The sequence below is a fragment of the Canis aureus genome, chromosome 9 (assembly GCF_053574225.1).
Source record: "Canis aureus isolate CA01 chromosome 9, VMU_Caureus_v.1.0, whole genome shotgun sequence".
In the NCBI taxonomy this organism is placed as follows: Eukaryota; Metazoa; Chordata; class Mammalia; order Carnivora; family Canidae; genus Canis; species Canis aureus.
In genome coordinates this window covers 17,562,833-17,582,541 of record NC_135619.1, presented here as the reverse complement: position 1 = coordinate 17,582,541, position 19,709 = coordinate 17,562,833, and the positions used below count along the sequence as shown (strand labels likewise).

At 37.8% G+C, this 19,709-nt stretch overlaps 1 protein-coding gene across 13 annotated transcripts in view; it reads left to right on the top strand.

Annotated features, from left to right (window-relative positions):
* The window catches only part of RALGAPA1 (Ral GTPase activating protein catalytic subunit alpha 1), a 249,000-nt gene that overhangs the window by 183,737 nt on the left and 45,554 nt on the right, over window positions 1-19,709 (top strand). For all 13 annotated transcript variants that reach the window (XM_077909040.1, XM_077909039.1, XM_077909038.1 and 10 more), the window contains one exon: window positions 9,575-9,730. In XM_077909040.1, coding sequence (XP_077765166.1) covers window positions 9,575-9,730 — 156 coding nt within the window. The remainder of the gene's footprint in view (window positions 1-9,574; window positions 9,731-19,709) is intronic.

Sequence of the window (19,709 nt, the reverse complement as noted above, 5' to 3'; positions counted from 1 at the left end):
TAGAACATATAAGAAGATAGACATATTGGGCCATAAAAAAAACCTACAGCAAACTTAAAATAATTGAAATCGTACAGTGTATTCTCTAACTACAGTGGGATAAAATTTTAAATCATTAATAGATAACAGGAAAATCTTCAAATTCTTGGGAAGGTTACATACTGTGTAATTCTATTTATACAACCTTGAAATGACCCATCTTCGTGGTGAAGAACAGATTACCCATTGCTAGGGTTTAAGGGGGTAGACTAAGAGGGAAGTGGTATAGCTCATGTAACAGGATAACATAGGGGACCTTTACGGTGATGAAAATGTTGTTTCTTGAGCATATTAATGCCAGTATCCTGAGGGATTTTTTGTTTGTTTTGCATTTTTGAGAGAATACAGGCAAGGAGCAGGGAGAGGCAGAGGGAGAGAGAGAATCTCTCATGAAGTAGACTCCATGCTGAGGCTTAATCTCATGACCCTGAGGTCATGACCTGAGCTGAAATCAAGACTCTAATGCCCAACCAACTGAGCCACCCAGGAACCTCATCCAGTATCCTGATTTTAATATAGTTTTGCACTGGAGAAATCTGGGTACAGAATACATTGGATCTCTTTTTATTGGATCTCTTTTTATTATTTTTTAAAACTTCTTATGGATCTCCAGTTAAAAAATTGAATAAAAAAAGATCACCAAGTATTGCAGAAGTGTTTAGAGCAAAGGAACACTGGAATGAGACTTGTTCTCCATTACATGATCAGAGAGTTGACCTGAAAATAAATAACCTATTCACTAAAACAAAACAAAAGGTCTATACTTAGATACCATTTTTCACCTATTATATTAGCAAAGATCATAAAATTTGATAATATATTTGAAAGCTATGAGGGAAACAGGCATTCTTAAACACTGTTGTTGCTATCTATAGAGAGCCATTTTACTGAGTTTCAAAATTAGAAGAGTACATCCCCTTTGACTTACAGTTCCACTTTTAACTATTCTATAGATCTCCTTTTACAAATGCAGCATGACATGTATTCTGTTATTCACTGCAGCATTGACTATAATAACAAAAGATTGGAAACAGCCTAAATACCCTTTAAGTAGGGAACTAGTTAATTATTGTACATCAAGAAAATGAACTTCTCTGAAGCCATGAAAACAACAAATGAAGAAGCTCTTTACTTATTAATGAGTACTTTTCAAGGTATTTTAAGTGCAAATCAAAGTGCAAAACATTGTATGTGTACACACATACATAAAAGAATTTAATTGGATATATAGAGAACATTTTTGGAAGGATAGTTAAGAAATTGCTTTCAGGGGGCACCTGGGTGGCTCATTTGATTAAGCAGCCAGCTCTTGATTTCAGCTCAGATTATGATCTGAGAGTCCTGGGATTGAGCACCAGCCACATAGGGTTCTGCACTCAGTGGGGAGTCTGCTTGAGGATTCTTTCTATCTCTCTCCCCCCTCTTTTTGCTTGCTCCCTCTGTCTTTCTCTGAAATAAGTAAATTTTTATAAAGGAAAGAAGAGGAGTGCCTGGATGTCTCAGTCAGTTAAGAGTCTGCCTTCAGGGTCTCAGAGTCCTGGGATAGAGCTGCAGGTCAGGATCCTGGTTCAGTGGGGAGTCTGCTTCTCCCTCCCTCTGTTCCCCCAATGTGTGTTCTCTCTCCCCCCCTCCCCCAACCCCTGTCAAATAAAATCTGTAAAAAAAAAAAAAAAAAAAAAAGAAATTGCTTTCTGGAAGGGGCACTAAGTACTAGAGATGAGAGATGGAAGTAAGAATTTTGGTGAGCTTTTGAAAAAAAATTTTTTTAACATTTTATTTATTTATTCATGAGAGATAGAGGCAGAGGGAGAAGCAGACTCCATACAGGGAGCCTGTTGTGGGACTTTATCCCAGGACTCCAGGATCACGCCCTGGGCTGAAGGCAGGTGCTAAACTGCTGAGCCACCCGGGAATCCCCAGCTTTAAAATTTTAAATACATGAGTATATTACTGAGTCAAGTTTTTTTTTGTTTTGTTTTTAATTTATTTTTTATTGGTGTTCAATTTACTAACATACAGAATAACACCCAGTGCCCGTCACCCATTCACTCCCACCCCCCGCCCTCCTCCCCTTCTACCACCCCTAGTTCGTTTCCCAGAGTTAGCAGTCTTTACGTTCTGTCTCCCTTTCTGATATTTCCCACACATTTCTTCTCCCTTCCCTTATATTCCCTTTCACTATTATTTATATTCCCCAAATGAATGAGAACATATAATGTTTGTCCTTCTCCGACTGACTTACTTCACTCAGCATAATACCCTCCAGTTCCATCCACGTTGAAGCAAATGGTGGGTATTTGTCATTTCTAATAGCTGAGTAATATTCCATTGTATACATAAACCACATCTTCTTTATCCATTCATCTTTCGTTGGACACCGAGGCTCCTTCCACAGTTTGGCTATCGTGGCCATTGCTGCTATAAACATCGGGGTGCAGGTGTCCCGGCGTTTCATTGCATTTGTATCTTTGGGGTAAATCCCCAACAGTGCAATTGCTGGGTCGTAGGGCAGGTCTATTTTTAACTGTTTGAGGAACCTCCACACAGTTTTCCAGAGTGGCTGCACCAGTTCACATTCCCACCAACAGTGTAAGAGGGTTCCCTTTTCTCCGCATCCTCTCCAACATTTGTGGTTTCCTGCCTTGTTAATTTTCCCCATTCTCACTGGTGTGAGGTGGTATCTCATTGTGGTTTTGATTTGTATTTCCCTGATGGCAAGTGATGCAGAGCATTTTCTCATATGCATGTTGGCCATGTCTATGTCTTCCTCTGTGAGATTTCTGTTCATGTCTTTTGCCCATTTCATGATTGGATTGTTTGTTTCTTTGGTGTTGAGTTTAATAAGTTCTTTATAGATCTTGGAAACTAGCCCTTTATCTGATATGTCATTTGCAAATATCTTCTCCCATTCTGTAGGTTGTCTTTGAGTTTTGTTGACTGTATCCTTTGCTGTGCAAAAGCTTCTTATCTTGATGAAGTCCCAATAGTTCATTTTTGCTTTTGTTTCTTTTGCCTTCGTGGATGTATCTTGCAAGAAGTTACTATGGCCGAGTTCAAAAAGGGTGTTGCCTGTGTTCTTCTCTAGGATTTTGATGGAATCTTGTCTCACATTTAGATCTTTCATCCATTTTGAGTTTATCTTTGTGTATGGTGAAAGAGAGTGGTCTAGTTTCATTCTTCTGCATGTGGATGTACAATTTTCCCAGCACCATTTATTGAAGAGACTGTCTTTCTTCCAATGGATAGTCTTTCCTCCTTTATCGAATATTAGTTGCCCATAAAGTTCAGGGTCCACTTCTGGATTCTCTATTCTGTTCCACTGATCTATGTGTCTGTTTTTGTGCCAGTACCACACTGTCTTGATGACCACAGCTTTGTAGTACAACCTGAAATCTGGCATTGTGATGCCCCCAGATACGGTTTTCTTTTTTAAAATTCCCCTGGCTATTCGGGGTCTTTTCTGATTCCACACAAATCTTAAAATAATTTGTTCTAACTCTGAAGAAAGTCCATGGTATTTTGATAGGGATTGCATTAAACGTGTATATTGCCCTGGGTAACATTGACATTTTCACAATATTAATTCTGCCAATCCATGAGCATGGAATATTTTTCCATCTCTTTGTGTCTTCCTCAATTTCTTTCAGAAGTGTTCTATAGTTTTTAGGGTATAGATCCTTTACATCTTTGGTTAGGTTTATTCCTAGGTATCTTATGCTTTTGGGTGCAATTGTAAATGGGATTGACTCCTTAATTTCTCTTTCTTCAGTCTCATTGTTAGTGTATAGAAATGCCACTGACTTCTGGGCATTGATTTTGTATCCTGCCACGCTACCAAATTGCTGTATGAGTTCTAGCAATCTTGGGGTGGAGACTTTTGGGTTTTCTATGTAGAGTATCATGTCATCGGCGAAGAGGGAGAGTTTGACTTCTTCTTTGCCAATTTGAATGCCTTTAATGTCTTTTTGTTGTCTGATTGCTGAGGCTAGGACTTCCAGTACTATGTTGAACAGCAGTGGTGAGAGTGGACATCCCTGTCTTGTTCCTGATCTTAGGGGAAAGGCTCCTAGTGCTTCCCCATTGAGAATGATATTTGCTGTGGGCTTTTCATAGATGGCTTTTAAGATGTCGAGGAATGTTCCCTCTATCCCTACACTCTGAAGAGTTTTGATCAGGAATGGATGCTGTATTTTGTCAAATGCTTTCTCTGCATCCAATGAGAGGATCATATGGTTCTTGGTTTTTCTCTTGCTGATATGATGAATCACATTGATTGTTTTACGGGTGTTGAACCAGCCGTGTGTCCCAGGGATAAATCCTACTTGGTCATGGTGAATAATTTTCTTAATGTACTGTTGGATCCTATTGGCCAGTATCTTGTTGAGAATTTTTGCATCCATGTTTATCAGGGATATTGGTCTGTAATTCTCCTTTTTGGTGGGGTCTTTGTCTGGCTTTGGAATTAAGGTGATGCTGGCTTCATAGAACGAATTTGGAAGTACTCCATCTCTTTCTATCTTTCCAAACAGCTTTAGGAGAATAGATATGATTTCTTCTTTAAACGTTTGATAAAATTCCCCTGGGAAGCCATCTGGCCCTGGACTCTTGTGTCTTGGGAGGTTTTTGATGACTGCTTCAATTTCCTCCCTGGTTATTGGCCTTTTCAGGTTTTCTATTTCTTCCTGTTCCAGTTTTGGTAGTTTGTGGCTTTCCAGGAATGCGTCCATTTCTTCTAGATTGCCTAATTTATTGGTGTATAGCTGTTCATAATATGTTTTTAAAATCGTTTGTATTTCCTTGGTGTTGGTAGTGATCTCTCCTTTCTCATTCATGATTTTATTAATTTGAGTCTTCTCTCTCTTCTTTTTAATAAGGCTGGCTAATGGTTTATCTATCTTATTAATTCTTTCAAAGAACCAACTCCTGGTTCTGTTGATCTGTTCCACAGTTCTTCTGGTCTCGATTTCGTTGAGTTCTGCTCGAATCTTTATTAACTCCCTTCTTCTCTTGGGTGTAGGATCTATTTGCTGTTTTTTCTCTAGCTCCTTTATGTGTAAGGTTAGCTTTTGTATTTGAGTTCTTTCCAGTTTTTGAATGGATGCTTGTATTGCGATGTATTTCCCCCTTAGGACTGCTTTTGCTGCATCCCAAAGATTTTGAACGGTTGTATCTTCATTCTCATTAGTTTCCATGAATCTTTTTAATTCTTCCTTAATTTCCTGGTTGACCCTTTTATCTTTTAGCAGGATGGTCCTTAACCTCCACGTGTTTGAGGTCCTTCCAAACTTCTTATTGTGATTTAGTTCTAATTTCAAGGCATTATGGTCCGAGAATATGCAGGGGACAATCCCAATCTTTTGGTATCGGTTCAGACCCGATTTGCGTCCCAATATGTGGTCTATTCTGGAGAAAGTTCCATGTGCACTTGAGAAGAATGTGTATTCAGTTGAGTTTGGATGTAAAGTTCTGTAGATATCTGTGAAATCCATCTGGTCCAGTGTATCATTTAAAGCTCTCGTTTCTTTGGAGATGTTGTGCTTAGAAGACCTATCAAGTATAGAAAGAGCTAGATTGAAGTCACCAAGTATAAGTGTATTATTATCTAAGTATTTCTTCACTTTGGTTAATAATTGATTTATATATTTGGCAGCTCCCACATTCGGAGCATATATATTGAGGATTGTTAAGTCTTCTTGTTGAATAGATCCTTTAAGTATGATATAGTGTCCCTCTTCATCTCTCACTACAGTCTTTGGGGTAAATTTTAGTTTATCTGATCTAAGGATGGCTACCCCTGCTTTCTTTTGAGGACCATTCGAATGGTAAATGGTTCTCCAACCTTTTATTTTCAGGCTGTAGGTGTCCTTCTGTCTAAAATGAGTCTCTTGTAGACAGCAAATAGATGGGTCCTGCTTTTTTATCCAGTCTGAAACCCTGCGCCTTTTGATGGGGTCATTAAGCCCGTTCACGTTCAGAGTTACTATTGAGAGATATGAGTTTAGTGTCATCATGATATCTATTCAGTCTTTGTTTTTGTGGACTGTTCCATTGAACTTCTTCTTAAAGGGGAATTTTAAGAGTCCCCCTTAAAATTTCTTGCAGAGCTGGTTTGGAGGTCACATATTCTTTTAGTTGCTGCCTGTCTTGGAAGCTCTTTATCTCTCCTTCCATTTTGAATGAGAGCCTTGCTGGATAAAGTATTCTTGGTTGCATGTTCTTCTCATTTAGTACCCTGAATATATCCTGCCAGCCCTTTCTGGCCTGCCAGGTCTCTGTGGAGAGGTCTGCTGTTACCCTAATACTCCTCCCCATAAAAGTCAGGGATTTCTTGTCTCTTGCTGCTTTAAGGATCTTCTCCTTATCTTTGGAATTTGCAAGCTTCACAATTAAATGTCGAGGTGTTGAACGGTTTTTATTGATTTTAGGGAGGGATCTCTCTATTTCCTGGATCTGAATGCCTGTTTCCCTTCCCAGATTAGGAAAGTTTTCAGCTAGAATTTGTTCAAATACATATTCTGGCCCTCTGTCCCTTTCGGCGCCCTCGGGAACCCCAATTAAACGTAGGTTTTTCTTCCTCAGGCTGTCGTTTATGTCCCTTAATCTATCTTCATGGTCTTTTAATTGTTTGTCTCTTTTTTCCTCAGTTTCCCTCTTTGCTATCAACTTGTCTTCTATGTCACTCACTCGTTCTTCCACCTCGTTAACCCTCGTCGTTAGGACTTCTAGTTTGGATTGCATCTCATTCAATTGATTTTTAATTTCTGCCTGATTAGCTCTAAATTCTGCAGTCATGAAGTCTCTTGAGTCCTTTATACTTTTTTCTAGAGCCACCAGTAGCTGTATAATAGTGCTTCTGAATTGGCTTTCTGACATTGAATTGTAATCCAGATTTTGTAACTCTGTGGGAGAGAGGACTGTTTCTGATTCTTTCTTTTGAGGTGAGGTTTTCCTTCTAGTCATTTTGCTCAGTGCAGAGTGGCCAAAAGCAAGTTGTATTGGGAAAAAGAGAAAAAGAGAGGAGAGAAAGAAGGAAAGAAAAGAGAAAGAGAAAAAAAAGGGAAGAGAAAAAAAAAACGAAAGAAGAAAAAAAAAGAAAAAGAGAAAGAAAAAGAAAGGAGAAAAAAAAGGGGGGGTGGGGGAAGGAAACAAATCAAAAAGCAAAACAAAACAAAACAAAAAAAACCAAAAAAAAAAAAAAAAAAAAGAACCACCGGGGAGTATCTTCTGATTCTGTGTACTTTAAGTCCCTTGGCTTCTCCTGGAAGTTGTCCGTCCAGCTGGTCTTCTGGGGGAGGGGCCTGTTGTGCTGATTTTCAGGTGTTAGTAGTTGGGGGAGCTGCTGTGCCCCTGCCTGGTGCAGGGCTCAGTGGGGGTTGTTTACCCCGTGAGGCCGCAGGAGGAACAGCCCCAGTGGCAGGGCAGCTCTGGAAACCTGGATTCAGCTCCGGCAGGAATTCCGGAGCTCTCCGTCTGCAGGGCCTGGAGGCTCCGGGGCGGGGCCGCTGCTCTGCTCAGCTGGGGCAGGAGCGTCCTTGCTGTCCTGGGCCCTCCCGGTCTCTGCCTGTCCCGGGGGAGGCCGGATCCTGGGCTGTGTCCCGGCGCCCTGTGCTTCGGAGCCTGCGCTGTTGGATTCGCGCTCCCGGGCCGCGCAACCCCCTCCGCGGAGCTGCCGCCCGAGCCGCTCCGAGCTGCTCCTGGAACCGCGCAGCCCCCTCTGCACGGAGCCTCTTCCTCTGCCCGAGCCCCTCTGAGCTGCTCCCGGGGCCGCGCAGCCCCCTCTGCGGAGCCGCCCCCGAGCCCCCCCGAGCTGCTCCGGGTCCCGCCGTGCGCGCTGCAGCCCTTAGGGAGCTCGGCGCACTCTCCTGGGCGCGGAGTTGCTGTTACTGTCCCGGGGAGCCCGAGGGCATCCCCTCCCTCCTGGGTCCTGCTCCACCTCCCCGCGAGCCCCTCTCCGCCCGGGAAGGTCGGTGCAGCTCCTGCGTCTCCGGGTCGGGGCTCTCCTGTCCTGGGGACACTCGCCCCGGCCTCAGCCCGGCTCCTCGCGGGCCCCTCCCCCTTGGAGGCCTTTGTTTCTTTATTTCTTTTTCCCCGTCTTCCTACCTTGATAGAAGCGCGAACTCTCCTCACTGTTGCATTCCAGCTGGTCTCTCTTTAAATCTCAGGCCAAATTCATAGATTTTCAGGATAATTTGAAGGTTTTCTAGGTAGTTTGGTGGAGACAGGTGATTTGGGGACCCTACTCCTCTGCCATCTTGCTCCTCCCCACTGAGTCAAGTTTTAAAAAAATAAATGATTGAGGCAATCTTATAGTAATGTTGTAAAAACTAATTTGTTATTCAGATGTTTAGCCATTATAACTGATACTGATAGTTGAGACATGTTCAAGGTCACATGGTGCAAAAATTGGTTTTTATAATTCACTTTATCAGTTATTCAGATTTTTAAATTTTTTAATTGAAGTATTAACACATGGTGTTATATTACTTTCAAGAGTACACTATAATGACTTAAAAATTCTATACATTACTCAGTGCTCATCATAAGTGTACTCAATCACCTTTAGCTATTTTACCCACGCCCCCACCTACCTTCCCTCTGGCAACCACCAGTTCTCTGTGTTTAAGAGTATACTTTTTTATTTTTTTTCTTTTGTTCATATATTCTGTCTTTTAAATTCCACATATGAGTGAAATCATATGGTATTTGTCTTTCTCTGACTTATTTTATCTAGCATTAATTATACCCTCTAGGTCCATCCATATTTCAGATTTCATTTTTAAAAACATATGTATAAAGTGGTTTTTCTGAGTAAAGAGATACAGTCTTTAAGTATCTTTCTTCTTTTGTGTTTCTTTTTGCTTTCTAGTATTTTCTTTAATTTCAACAGTGAAGTCAGGTCGCTTTGTGTATTGCACAAGTTCAGGGAATATGACCCAATGCAGTGACCCTGATATTAATTAGTATGTATGTGTTTTAATTATAATCAGGAAAAGTATGTGTAAAAACCTTAGCACAGATTAATTTGTAGTTTTTTAATGCATTAGAAGTTCAGTTCTGCATTTTTGTATTTCTGTTCTGAGCTATGTGATAGGTACTAAAAATTAAGACAATTTCCATGAGTAAATCTAACACACCTGATTAATCATCTTATCAAAGTGACATTACTGTTTAAACTTTCCCCCACATCACTTCCAGTCTTGATTTTTGCTACTTGATTTTTCACTCTGGCTTTGGTGTCCTCCCATAGCCTTTATGATTTAGTATTAACACCTAGTAGCCTAACAAAAGATGCATAGTGTACAGCAGTGATTTCTTTCCTAATTAACTCCTACTAATTAGAGATCACAAATACTTAAGAAAAAGTTCCAGTATTAACAGAACAGCTCTAACTAATAATTCTGAATCAAGCATTGGTTGATAACATGCCAAAGACTTTCTTCTCTGTGTTTTTTGCAAATTGAGAAATTTGAGTCTATTTCAATAGTAAGTTGTTGAGTTTTGTTTAGTTGATTAATATGTGTATCATTGCTCCCAGGTCAATCTTACAAACCACTGCGGTTTCATGGGAGGACTACAAAAAAACAAAAGCACAGGATTGACCACACCATATTTTGCTACCTCTACAGTAGAAGTGATATTTCATGTATCAACAAGAATGCCTTCTGATACTGATGACTCTTTGACCAAAAAAGTAAGTGCTGAGAAAAAAAATGTTGAGTTAAAATCCTAGTAATTAAGAAAATAAATACATAAAATACGTAAGTAATCTGATCAAAAAGCACTATTTCTGAATATTCCACTCTTCATCTAATACTGTATTGAGAAACAGGATTATTGTAGAGCAAATGCTGTTTTCCTTAATAATAATATTGAAGGTTATTGTCTTAACAAAGGATTTGCCTTCAAAGAAATGGAGGTATGACTAATTGAAAAACATCTGTGTACGTTCAAATTGGTGAGACTAGATTTCAAGTCTCTTTACATATGAATAGACGTAATGGTTATATAGATTGAGGGAGAGCAAAATATATATTAATCATTACAAAGCATTTAAAATATAACATGCTTTATCATAAATTTTAACTAAAACTAATTGAGCAGATAAAATAAGCCTTAATTAATGAAAAAAATTTTACTCCGAATTTATGAGAGATGTGGTTTTGATGGCCCTGGTCCTTTAAAACCTACACCACCATTTTTCTGTAGGCAGCACTAGTATTCAGGAGTCATTCTAAAAAAAAAGAAAAAAAAAAAAAAGGAGTCATTCTAGTGACTATAAAGATACCTCAGGGTACAGTTGTATGTATTCAGTCCACTTTTGGTTTTCTTAGGGAGAAATATTTTTAAGAGTAAAACTTTGTCCAGCATTTCTTTACCTTCTCTTTCTCCTCCTTCCTCAATTTATTCAAAACCACTAAATGTAACCAACTTAATATCATTGGTCATTTTACTTGATAATCTTTTGCCTGATATCAAAACTCTTTATAATTTATTAAGCTATGAAAACAGTGTATTCTCTCACTCTTGTAAAAGAACTTTAGAACTCCTCTCAATATATTTGATAAGATTGAGTTAATAACCCTTGATGCCTTTTGTCTACAATTTAAAATACTGTTGGAACTTGCCTACTAAATGAGTAATAGTTGATAAAACTAATATGTGGATGATAATGAGGTTGGAATGAGTAGTAAAAGTGGAGGTAATTGATAAATGTAAGAAAGTATATTCAGGGATCCCTGGGTGGCGCAGCGGTTTAGCGCCTGCCTTTGGCCCAGGGCGCGATCCTGGAGACTCGGGATCGAATCCCACGTCGGGCTCCCGGTGCATGGAGCTTGCTTCTCCCTCTGCCTATGTCTCTGCCTCTCTCTCTCTCTCTCTCTCTCTGTGACTATCATAAATAAATAAAAATTAAAAAAAAAAAAAAAGAAATCTCTTTCAAAAAAAAAAAAAAAGTATATTCAGTACAGATTTGCTGTAGAATTCCTTGTCAGGGATCCCTGGGTGGCACAGCAGTTTAGCGCCTGCCTTTGGCCCAGGGCACGATCCTAGAGACCAGGGATCAAATCCCACGTTGGGCTCCTGGTGAATGGAGCCTGCTTCTCCCTCTGTCTATGTCTCTGCCTCTCTCTCTCTCTCTCATTCTGTGACTATCATAAATAAATTTAAAAAAATAAAATTAACAACAACAAAAAAAAGAATTCCTTGTCATGTAGTTTTTAGAAGTAAAAAAATGATCTATGAATACTGACAAGATGATGATGAAGAAGTGAATTGGAGTAAAACTTCATTTAAACTTCAACTAAGCACTTTCTTCCATCAATTCATTTTAAAACTCTATGAAATAAGACATACCTAAATTAGAGACAATTATAAGTATAGTGCAAAAAGATAATTTAAGGGGTGCCTAGGTGGCTCAGTCTGTTAAGCCTTTGATTCTTGATTTCAGCTCAGGACATGATCTCAGGGTCATGAGGTTGAGCCCCATGTGGGGCTCTGTGCTGGGGATGGAGCCTGCTTTGGATGCTCCCTCTGTCCCTCCCCCACTCTGTCTTGAGCTTGTGCATGCATGCTCTCTCTCAAAAAAGGAAATTAAAATTAATTTTTGAAAAGATCATTTAATCATTAAGAACTTAGCTGTGACTCATATTTATCATTATCATTTTCATGGCTCCATAGATACAAACAACTTTTTAACCCCAGAACAGAGTCTAAAATTAATGATATCTCATATTACAAAGAGAAGAGAACAAAGTACATGATTTTTTGTTTTAAAATTTTTTTTGTTTTTTTAAAGAAAACTATGCCAGGATATTTTTACTTCACTATATTAAACATGATGATTATATGGTACTTGAAATTTTATTCCTGTGACCTTTGTAGAAATGTCAAGTAAGATTTCTTATTTTTTTCAAAACATTCATGAGGGTTTGTCCTTAATTTCTTAAGAAGTTTCTGAAATGGATATTTAACAATTAATTATCATAAAAAAATTAATTTTGGAGAGGATACCATCATTTAAGAATTGTTAAATGGTTGAATTCTAATTAAAATTAAATTGTTAAATGGTAAAAATTTTAAGTACTCGATTTATTAGAGAATTTTGAGGGATTAAACATTGAACAAGTTTTTTCATCTATACATATAGGAATTTTTTTCCTATGGTAAAAATTACATATATTACATATTTACCATTTTCACCTTTTTAAAAAATTTTTTATTTTTTTAGAATTTGGAAATTGTTTTTCATTTATGTGTAATTAATAAACAGTGTCATATTAGTTTCAAATGTGCACTGTTGTAATGACTGAATAGTTCTATACATTACTCAGTGCTCATGATTATTAATAAGCGTGCTCTTACCACCTTTGTCTATTTTATCCACCCCGCAACCCTTCTCACCTCTGTCAACCACCAGTTTTGTTTTTTTGTTGTTTAAAAGTCTAATTTTCTGTTTGCCCATTTTTTCTTTGTTTGTTCATTTGTTCTGTTTCTTACATTACACATGAGTGAAAGAAATCCTATAGCATTTGTCTTTCTCAGACTGACATTTCACTTAGCATTACTTTATACCCTCTGGGTCCATCCATGATATCACAGATGGCAAGATTTCATTCTTTTTTATGGCTGAGTAATTTTGTATTGTAGGCAATATATATACACACACACATATAATACAATATTACTTTATCCATTCCTCTGTGATGGACATTTGGGTTGCTTCTGTATCTTGGCTGTTAAATAATGTTGCAGTAAACATAGAGGTGCGTATGTCATTTCAAATTAGCATTTTATTTTCTTTGGATAAAAACTCAGTAATGGAATTACTGGATCATATGGTAATTCTGTTTTCCTTACTGTTTTCCACAGTGGCTGCATCAGTTTGCATTTATACCAGTAGTGCACAAGGGTTCCTATTTCTCTACATCCTTGCCATTACTTGTTATTTCTTGATAAGTTTTTTTTTTTTTTAATTGATTCTAGCCATTGGTGTAAGGTGATATCTCATTGTGGTTTTGATTGGTCTTTCCTTCATGATTAGTGATGTTGAGCATCTTTTCATGTGTCTGTTGGTTATCTGTATGTCTTCTTTGGAAAAATGTGTGTTCAGGTCCTCTGCCCATTTTTTAATTAGATTATTATTTTGGTGTTAAGTTGTATGTTTTAGGTATTAATTCATTAGATATATCATTCGTGATTGTTTTCTCTAATTCAGTAGGTTGCCTTGTCCTTTTGTTAATGACTTTCTTTGTTATGCAAATGCTTTTTATTTTGGTATAGTCCCAATAGCTTAATTTTAGTTTTGTTTTACTTGCCTGAGGAGGCATAGTTACAAAAATGTTTCTATATGACTGACGTCCAAGAAATTACTGCCTGTATTTTCTTCTAGGAGTTTTATGGTTTCAGGTCTCACATTTTGATCTTTAATCCATTTTTAGTTTATTTTTGTATATGGTGTAGGAAAGTGGTCCAGTTTTAATTTTTGTATGCAGCTGTCCAGTTTTTCCAGCACTATTTTTTGAAGAGATTGTCTTTTCTCCAGTGTATCTTTTTGTCTCCTGTGTTGTAGATTAATTGACCATGTAAGCATGAGTTTATTTCTAATCTTTTCTGGATTATTCCACTGATCTATGTGTCTTTTTATGTCAGTACTGTATGATTACTACAGCTTTATAATATATCTTGAAATCTGGAATTATGATACCTCCAAGCTTTATTTTTTCTCAAGATTGCTTTGACTATTTGGGGTCTTTAATGGTTCCAAACAAATTTTAGGATTATTCTAGATTTGTAAAAATTGCTGTTAGTATTTTGGTAGGGGTTGCATTGAATTCATAGATTGCTTTGGGTGTATGGACGTTTTAACAGTGTTGGTTTTTGCAGTCCATGAACATGGAATACCTTTCCAGTTGTATCATCTTCAGTTTCTTTCATGAGTGTTTTATAGTTTTCAGAATGCAGTTTATTCTTAGGCATTTTATTCTTTTTGGTGCAATTGTTAAATGGAATTGTTTTGTTAATTTGTTTTTCCTTTTTTATTATCAGTATAAAGAAATTCAGGTGATTACTGTATATGGACTTTGTATCTTGCAACGTTACTGAATGCATTTATCAATTCAAGTAGTTTTTTTGGTGGAATCTTTAGGGTTTTCTATATATAGCATAATATCATCTGCTAATAGTGACAGGTTTACTTCTTCCCTATGAATTTGGATGCCTTTTATTGTCTGATTGCTGTGGCTAATACTATGTTGAATAGAAGTGATGAGAGTGGATATCTTTGTCATGTTTTTTATCTTAGAGGAAAAGCCCTGCTTTTCAACATTGAATATGATGTTAGCTGTGGGTTTTTTATGTATACAGCCTTTGTTATGTTGAGGTATGTTCCCTCTAAATCTACTTAAGAGATTTTATCATGAATGGATGTTGTACTTTGTCAAATGCTTTTTCTCCATCTCTAGTGAGATGATCATAGTTTTTATTCTTTTTTCTTGTTAATGCAGTTATGTTGATTGATTTGTGGACATCAAACCACCCTTGCATGCCAAGGATAAATCCTGCTTGATCACGATGAAAGATTTTTTTAAATGTATTGTTGAACTCGGTTCACTAATATTTTGTTGTGGATTTTGCACCAGTTTTCATCAGATATTGGCCTGTAGTTTCCTTTTATGTTTTGTTGGGTTTTTTTGTAGTTTATTTCTCTCTGGTTTTGGTATCAGGGCAATACTAGCCTTGTGGAATGAATTTGGCAGCTTTCCTTTCTCTTCTATTTTCTGGAGTAGTTTGATAAGAATGGATCATAACTCTTCTTTATATATGTGGTAGAAATCACCTGTGAAGCCTCTGGTTCTGTTTTTTTTGTTTTGTTTTGTTTTGTTTGTTTTTTTAAGATTTTACTTATTTATTAGAATAAGCGCAGAGGGGGAGAGGTTAAAGCAGACTCCATACTGGGATCATGATCTGAGCTAGAGGCAGATTGTTAACCAGCTGCACCACCCAAATGCCCCTCTGGACTTTTGTTGGGAGTTTTTTGATTGCTGATTCAAGTTTCATTACTAGTAATTGGTCCATTGAAATTTTCTATTTCTTCCTGATTCCATTTTGGAGGGTTGCCTGTTTCTGCCAGTTCATTTCTTTTAGGTTGCCCAATTTGTGGGGAAATAATTTTTCATAATCTCTTATAATCCTTTATATATCTGTGGTGTTGGTTATTTTTGCTCTTTCACTTCTAATTGTATTTATTTGGGTTCTCTTTTTTTTGTTTGTTTGGAGTCTGGCTAAAGGTTTCTCAATTTTCTTGATCTTTTCAAACAACCAGCTCCTGGTTTTATCCATCTTTTCTGTTGTTTTTTAGTTTCTATTTCATTTATTTCTGCTCTAATCTTAATTATTTCTAATACTGGCTTTGGGTTTGTTGGTTCCTTTAGATATAAGGTTAGGTTGCTTATTTGGGATTTTTCTTATGTTTTTGAGGTAGGCCTGTATTGCCTATAAATTTTCCTCTTAGAACAGCTTTTACAGAATCCCAAAGATTGTGGACCCTTGTGTTTTTATTTTTGTTGCCATGTATTTTTTATTTCCTCTTTGATTTCTTGGTTGACCCATTTATTGTTTAGTAGCATGTATTTTAGTCTGTTTTTTGGCCTAATGTGATTTATTCTAAGGAGTATTCCATGTGCAATATTTATTCCATTGTTTATGGTTTATTTTTGTTTGAGAAAGAGGAATGGAGACTGCACATGCACATGCATACAGGGGGAAGACGGGCAGAGGAAGAGGGAGAGAAAGAATCCCAAGTAGGATCCATGTTCAGTGCAGAGCCCAACATGGGGCTTGACCCCACCACCCCAAGATCACAACCCGAGTTGAAATCAAGAGTCTGACACTCAACCAACTGAACCACCCAGACTCCCCTGTATTTCACTGTTTGGTGATGGAATGTCTGAATATATCTGTCCATCTGGTCTAAAACCACTGTTTCCTTATTGATTTTCTATATGGACAGTCTGTCCATTGATACACATAGGGTGTTAAAGTCCCTTACTGTCATTGTATTACTGTCAGTTTCCTCCTTACATCTGTTAATAGTTGCTTTATGTATCTGAGGGCTCCCATTTTGAGCACATAGATATTTAAAATTGCAACTTCTTGTTGGATTGTTCCCTTTATAATTATTTTCCTTCTTTGTTTCTTGGTACGGTCCTTGTTTTAAAGTCTATTTTGTTTGATATAGGTGTTGCAACCCCAGCTTTCTTTTTGCTTCCATTTGCATGGTAAACATTTTTCCATCCCTTCACTTTAGATCTGCATGTGTCCTTTGGTCTGAAATGAATCTCTTGTAGGCAAGTTATAAGTGTGGATTTTTTTATTCATTTATTTATCCTGTGCCTTTTCATTGGATCATTTAATCCATTTACATTTAAATTCATTGACAGGTGCATACTTCCATTTCCATTTTTGTTACTGGTTTTGCAGTTGTTTTTTTTTTTTTTTTACTCTTTTCTAGTCATTCTTCTCTTGCTCTCTTCCATCATGGGTTGATGGCTGTCTTTAGTTGTATGCTTGGATTTTTTTCTCTTTATTTTTTGTGTAACTATTACAGGTTTTTGACTTGTGGTTATCATTAGGTTCATATATAACATTTTATGTATATAGCAGTCTATTTTAGGTTGATGTCACCTAAATTAGAATCTATTACTCTTTGCCCCATGTTTTATATCCTTTTGTGAATCCCTTGACTGATTTTTATAGATATAATTGAGTTTACTGCTTTTGTGTTTTAACTTTCATACTTGTTTTATAAGTGAGTGATCTATTACTTCTATTATATGTTTGCATTTACCAGTGAAATTTTTTCTTTTCTTAATTTTCTTACAACTATTTTGACCTTTTCTTTCCAAAGAATTCCCTTTAATATTTCTTGTAAGACTGGTTCAGTGGTGATGATTTTGGGAATGCTCTGGGGAACTCTTTACCTCTCTTCTGTGCTGAATGATAATCTTGATAGGTAGAGCATTCTTGGTTGCAGGTTTTTTCTTTCAGAGATTGAATATATCATTCCACTCCCTTTTAGCCTGCAAAGTTTCTGCTGAAAAATCAGTTGACAGCCTTATGGGATTTTCTTTGTATGTAACCATTTTCTCTTGTTGCTTTTAAAATTCTCTTTTCTCACAATGTTTGCCATTTTAATGATTTTTGTTTTGGTTTGAACCTCCTTGGGTTAACTTTTGGAGGGTTTCTGTGCTTCCTGGATCTAGATTTCTGTTATCTTGCCCAGATTAGGGAAGTGTTCATCTCTTATTTCGTGAGTCAGTTGCTCACTTCTCTCTCTCCTCCCTCTGGGATCTCTAATGCAAATGTTATTATGCTTGGTGATGTCACAGAGTTGCCTTCACCGATTCTCATTTTTCTTACTTTTTTCTTTTCTCTATTCAGTTTAGTTGTTTTTTTTTTTTTTTATTACCCTGCCTTCCAGATCACTAATCCATTCTTCTGCTTTTTCTAAACTGCTGTTGATTCCCTCTTGTGAATTTTTTATGTCAGTTTTGTGTTCTTCATCTCTGACTGGTTCTTTTTTATATTTTCTTTCTCCTTTTTGAAGGTCTTACTGGGATCCTTTACTCTTTTCTCAAATCCAGTGAGGATATTTACAGCCATTACTTTGAATTCTTTATCAGGGCTATTGCCTTATCTCTGTTTCATGTAGCCCTTTTGCTATGGTTTTGTCCTGTTCTTTATTCAGGACCTAATTTCTTTGTTTCCTCATTTTGTCTGACTCTCTGTGTTTATTTCTATGTATTAGGAAGGTCAGCTATGTCTCCTGCTCTTGAAAGTAGTGGCTTTATGAAGAGGTTCTATGGTGCCCTGTAGCACAATGTCCCCTCTTCGCCAGAACCAGACATTTCAGCAGTGTCTTCTCTGTGGACTGTGTGTTCCTTACTGTTGTGGCTGAGCTGCATTTGCATTTAGTCCAGTCAACTACAATGTGGCCCACTATGCCTACAGTTGTGAGCACACTAGGCAAGGGTTTGGTCCCTGTTAAGGGGCCTGTCTGGGGCCACCACAGGCTTTTAGTTGACTGGTGTCAGCAGTCAGCCCAAGTACTGCATGGCTCTCTCCCCATTCTGCCTCTAGAGGTTTCCGTTGGTGAGTAGGGCCTGTAGTCAGACCAGATACCTCCCATCTGGGGCTGCAGTGACACTGATCAGCAGTGCATTGCCAGCTATATGGTTTAGCTGCTTGAACTGTAGACACACTGGTGTGTGTGGTTATACTCCCCTGTCACCAGGGCACAAATCACTCTGGAGTGATGCAGGGTTTTTCAGGGCAGGAGCCACATAATAGAGGTAAATAAATGCCTGGAGGCATTTATGTGGAGTAGGGCAGGTTGGATGAGGTGGGGACCATGGTGCCAACAAGATAGATGGAAAATCTTCACTCTGCTTCCCACAGGTATCTGACTTTATAGGCTGCAAGGGAGGCAGGCAAGGAATGGTCAGCCAGCCAGCACTTTTGTTCTTAGAGAATTCTCCTAAAGACTCCTGCCCCTCCAGTGCACATTTTGAGATTAGTAAATAAATCTACTTCTCATACCCAGTTTGTCCTCAAACTGCTGATTCTATGCTGTCTCTCCTGGGTTATTTGTTATGCTGGCTTTTTAAGGGTGGAACTCAGTTTTAAGGTACCCAGAGTAAAACCCTTTTGACTGTAAAAACTCTCAAAGTTAAGCCCTACTGGTCTCCAAAGCCAAAGTGTTACAGGTATTCCCATGCCTGGGATGCCTGATGTGAGATCTGATCCTCTTGCTCTTCTTCATGCTTATAGTGTCCCTCTCATTGATGATTAGTCTCATGTGGAATGGGGAGGTTGCTGAAAGGGGGAGTTCCCAGCCATATTTCTACTCCTACCTTTTTTGATGGGGTCTCCTCTGTGCTGTTAACTGTGGAAAATCTGTTCTGCCAGTCTTCAAGTTATGAGTCATTTTCAGAGTTGGTTTCACTGATATGGCTACTGTCTCAGTGTGTCTGTGGAATGAGGTAAGTTTAGGATACTTTAACTCCACCACCACTCAGGAGTCGTATCTTAACCATTATTAAATGTGCATTGACATAGACGTGCAATATACAACCATCACGAGTATCCATTTTCAGAACATTTTCATTTTCATTTAATTCAAAATATGTTTTATTTTTTCTTGAGAATTCTTCCCATTTGTTATTTAGGAGTGTGTTTAATCTCCAAGTATTTGGGGGTTTTCCAGCTGTCTTTATGTTGTTGACTTCTAGTTTAATTCCATTGTGTCCTAAAAACAGACATTGTGTGATTTCTATTCTTTTAAATTTGTTAAGATGTGTTTTATGGCCCAAATGTAGTCTATCTAGTGAATGTTCTATGTGAATCTGGGAAGAATGTGTAATCTGCTGTTGTTGGAGGAAGTAGTCTATAAATGTCAATTATATCCAGTTGATTGATGGAGCTGTTGAGTTCAACTATATCCTTACCAATTTTCTGCCTGCTGGATCTCTCCATTTCTGATAAAGGAGTATTAAAGTTTCCTGCTATAATAGTGGATTCTTCTACATGCACTTCTATCAGTTTTTGCTTCATGTATTTTGACACTGTTGTTAGGTACATAACGTTAAGGATTGGTTATGCCTTCTTGGAGTACC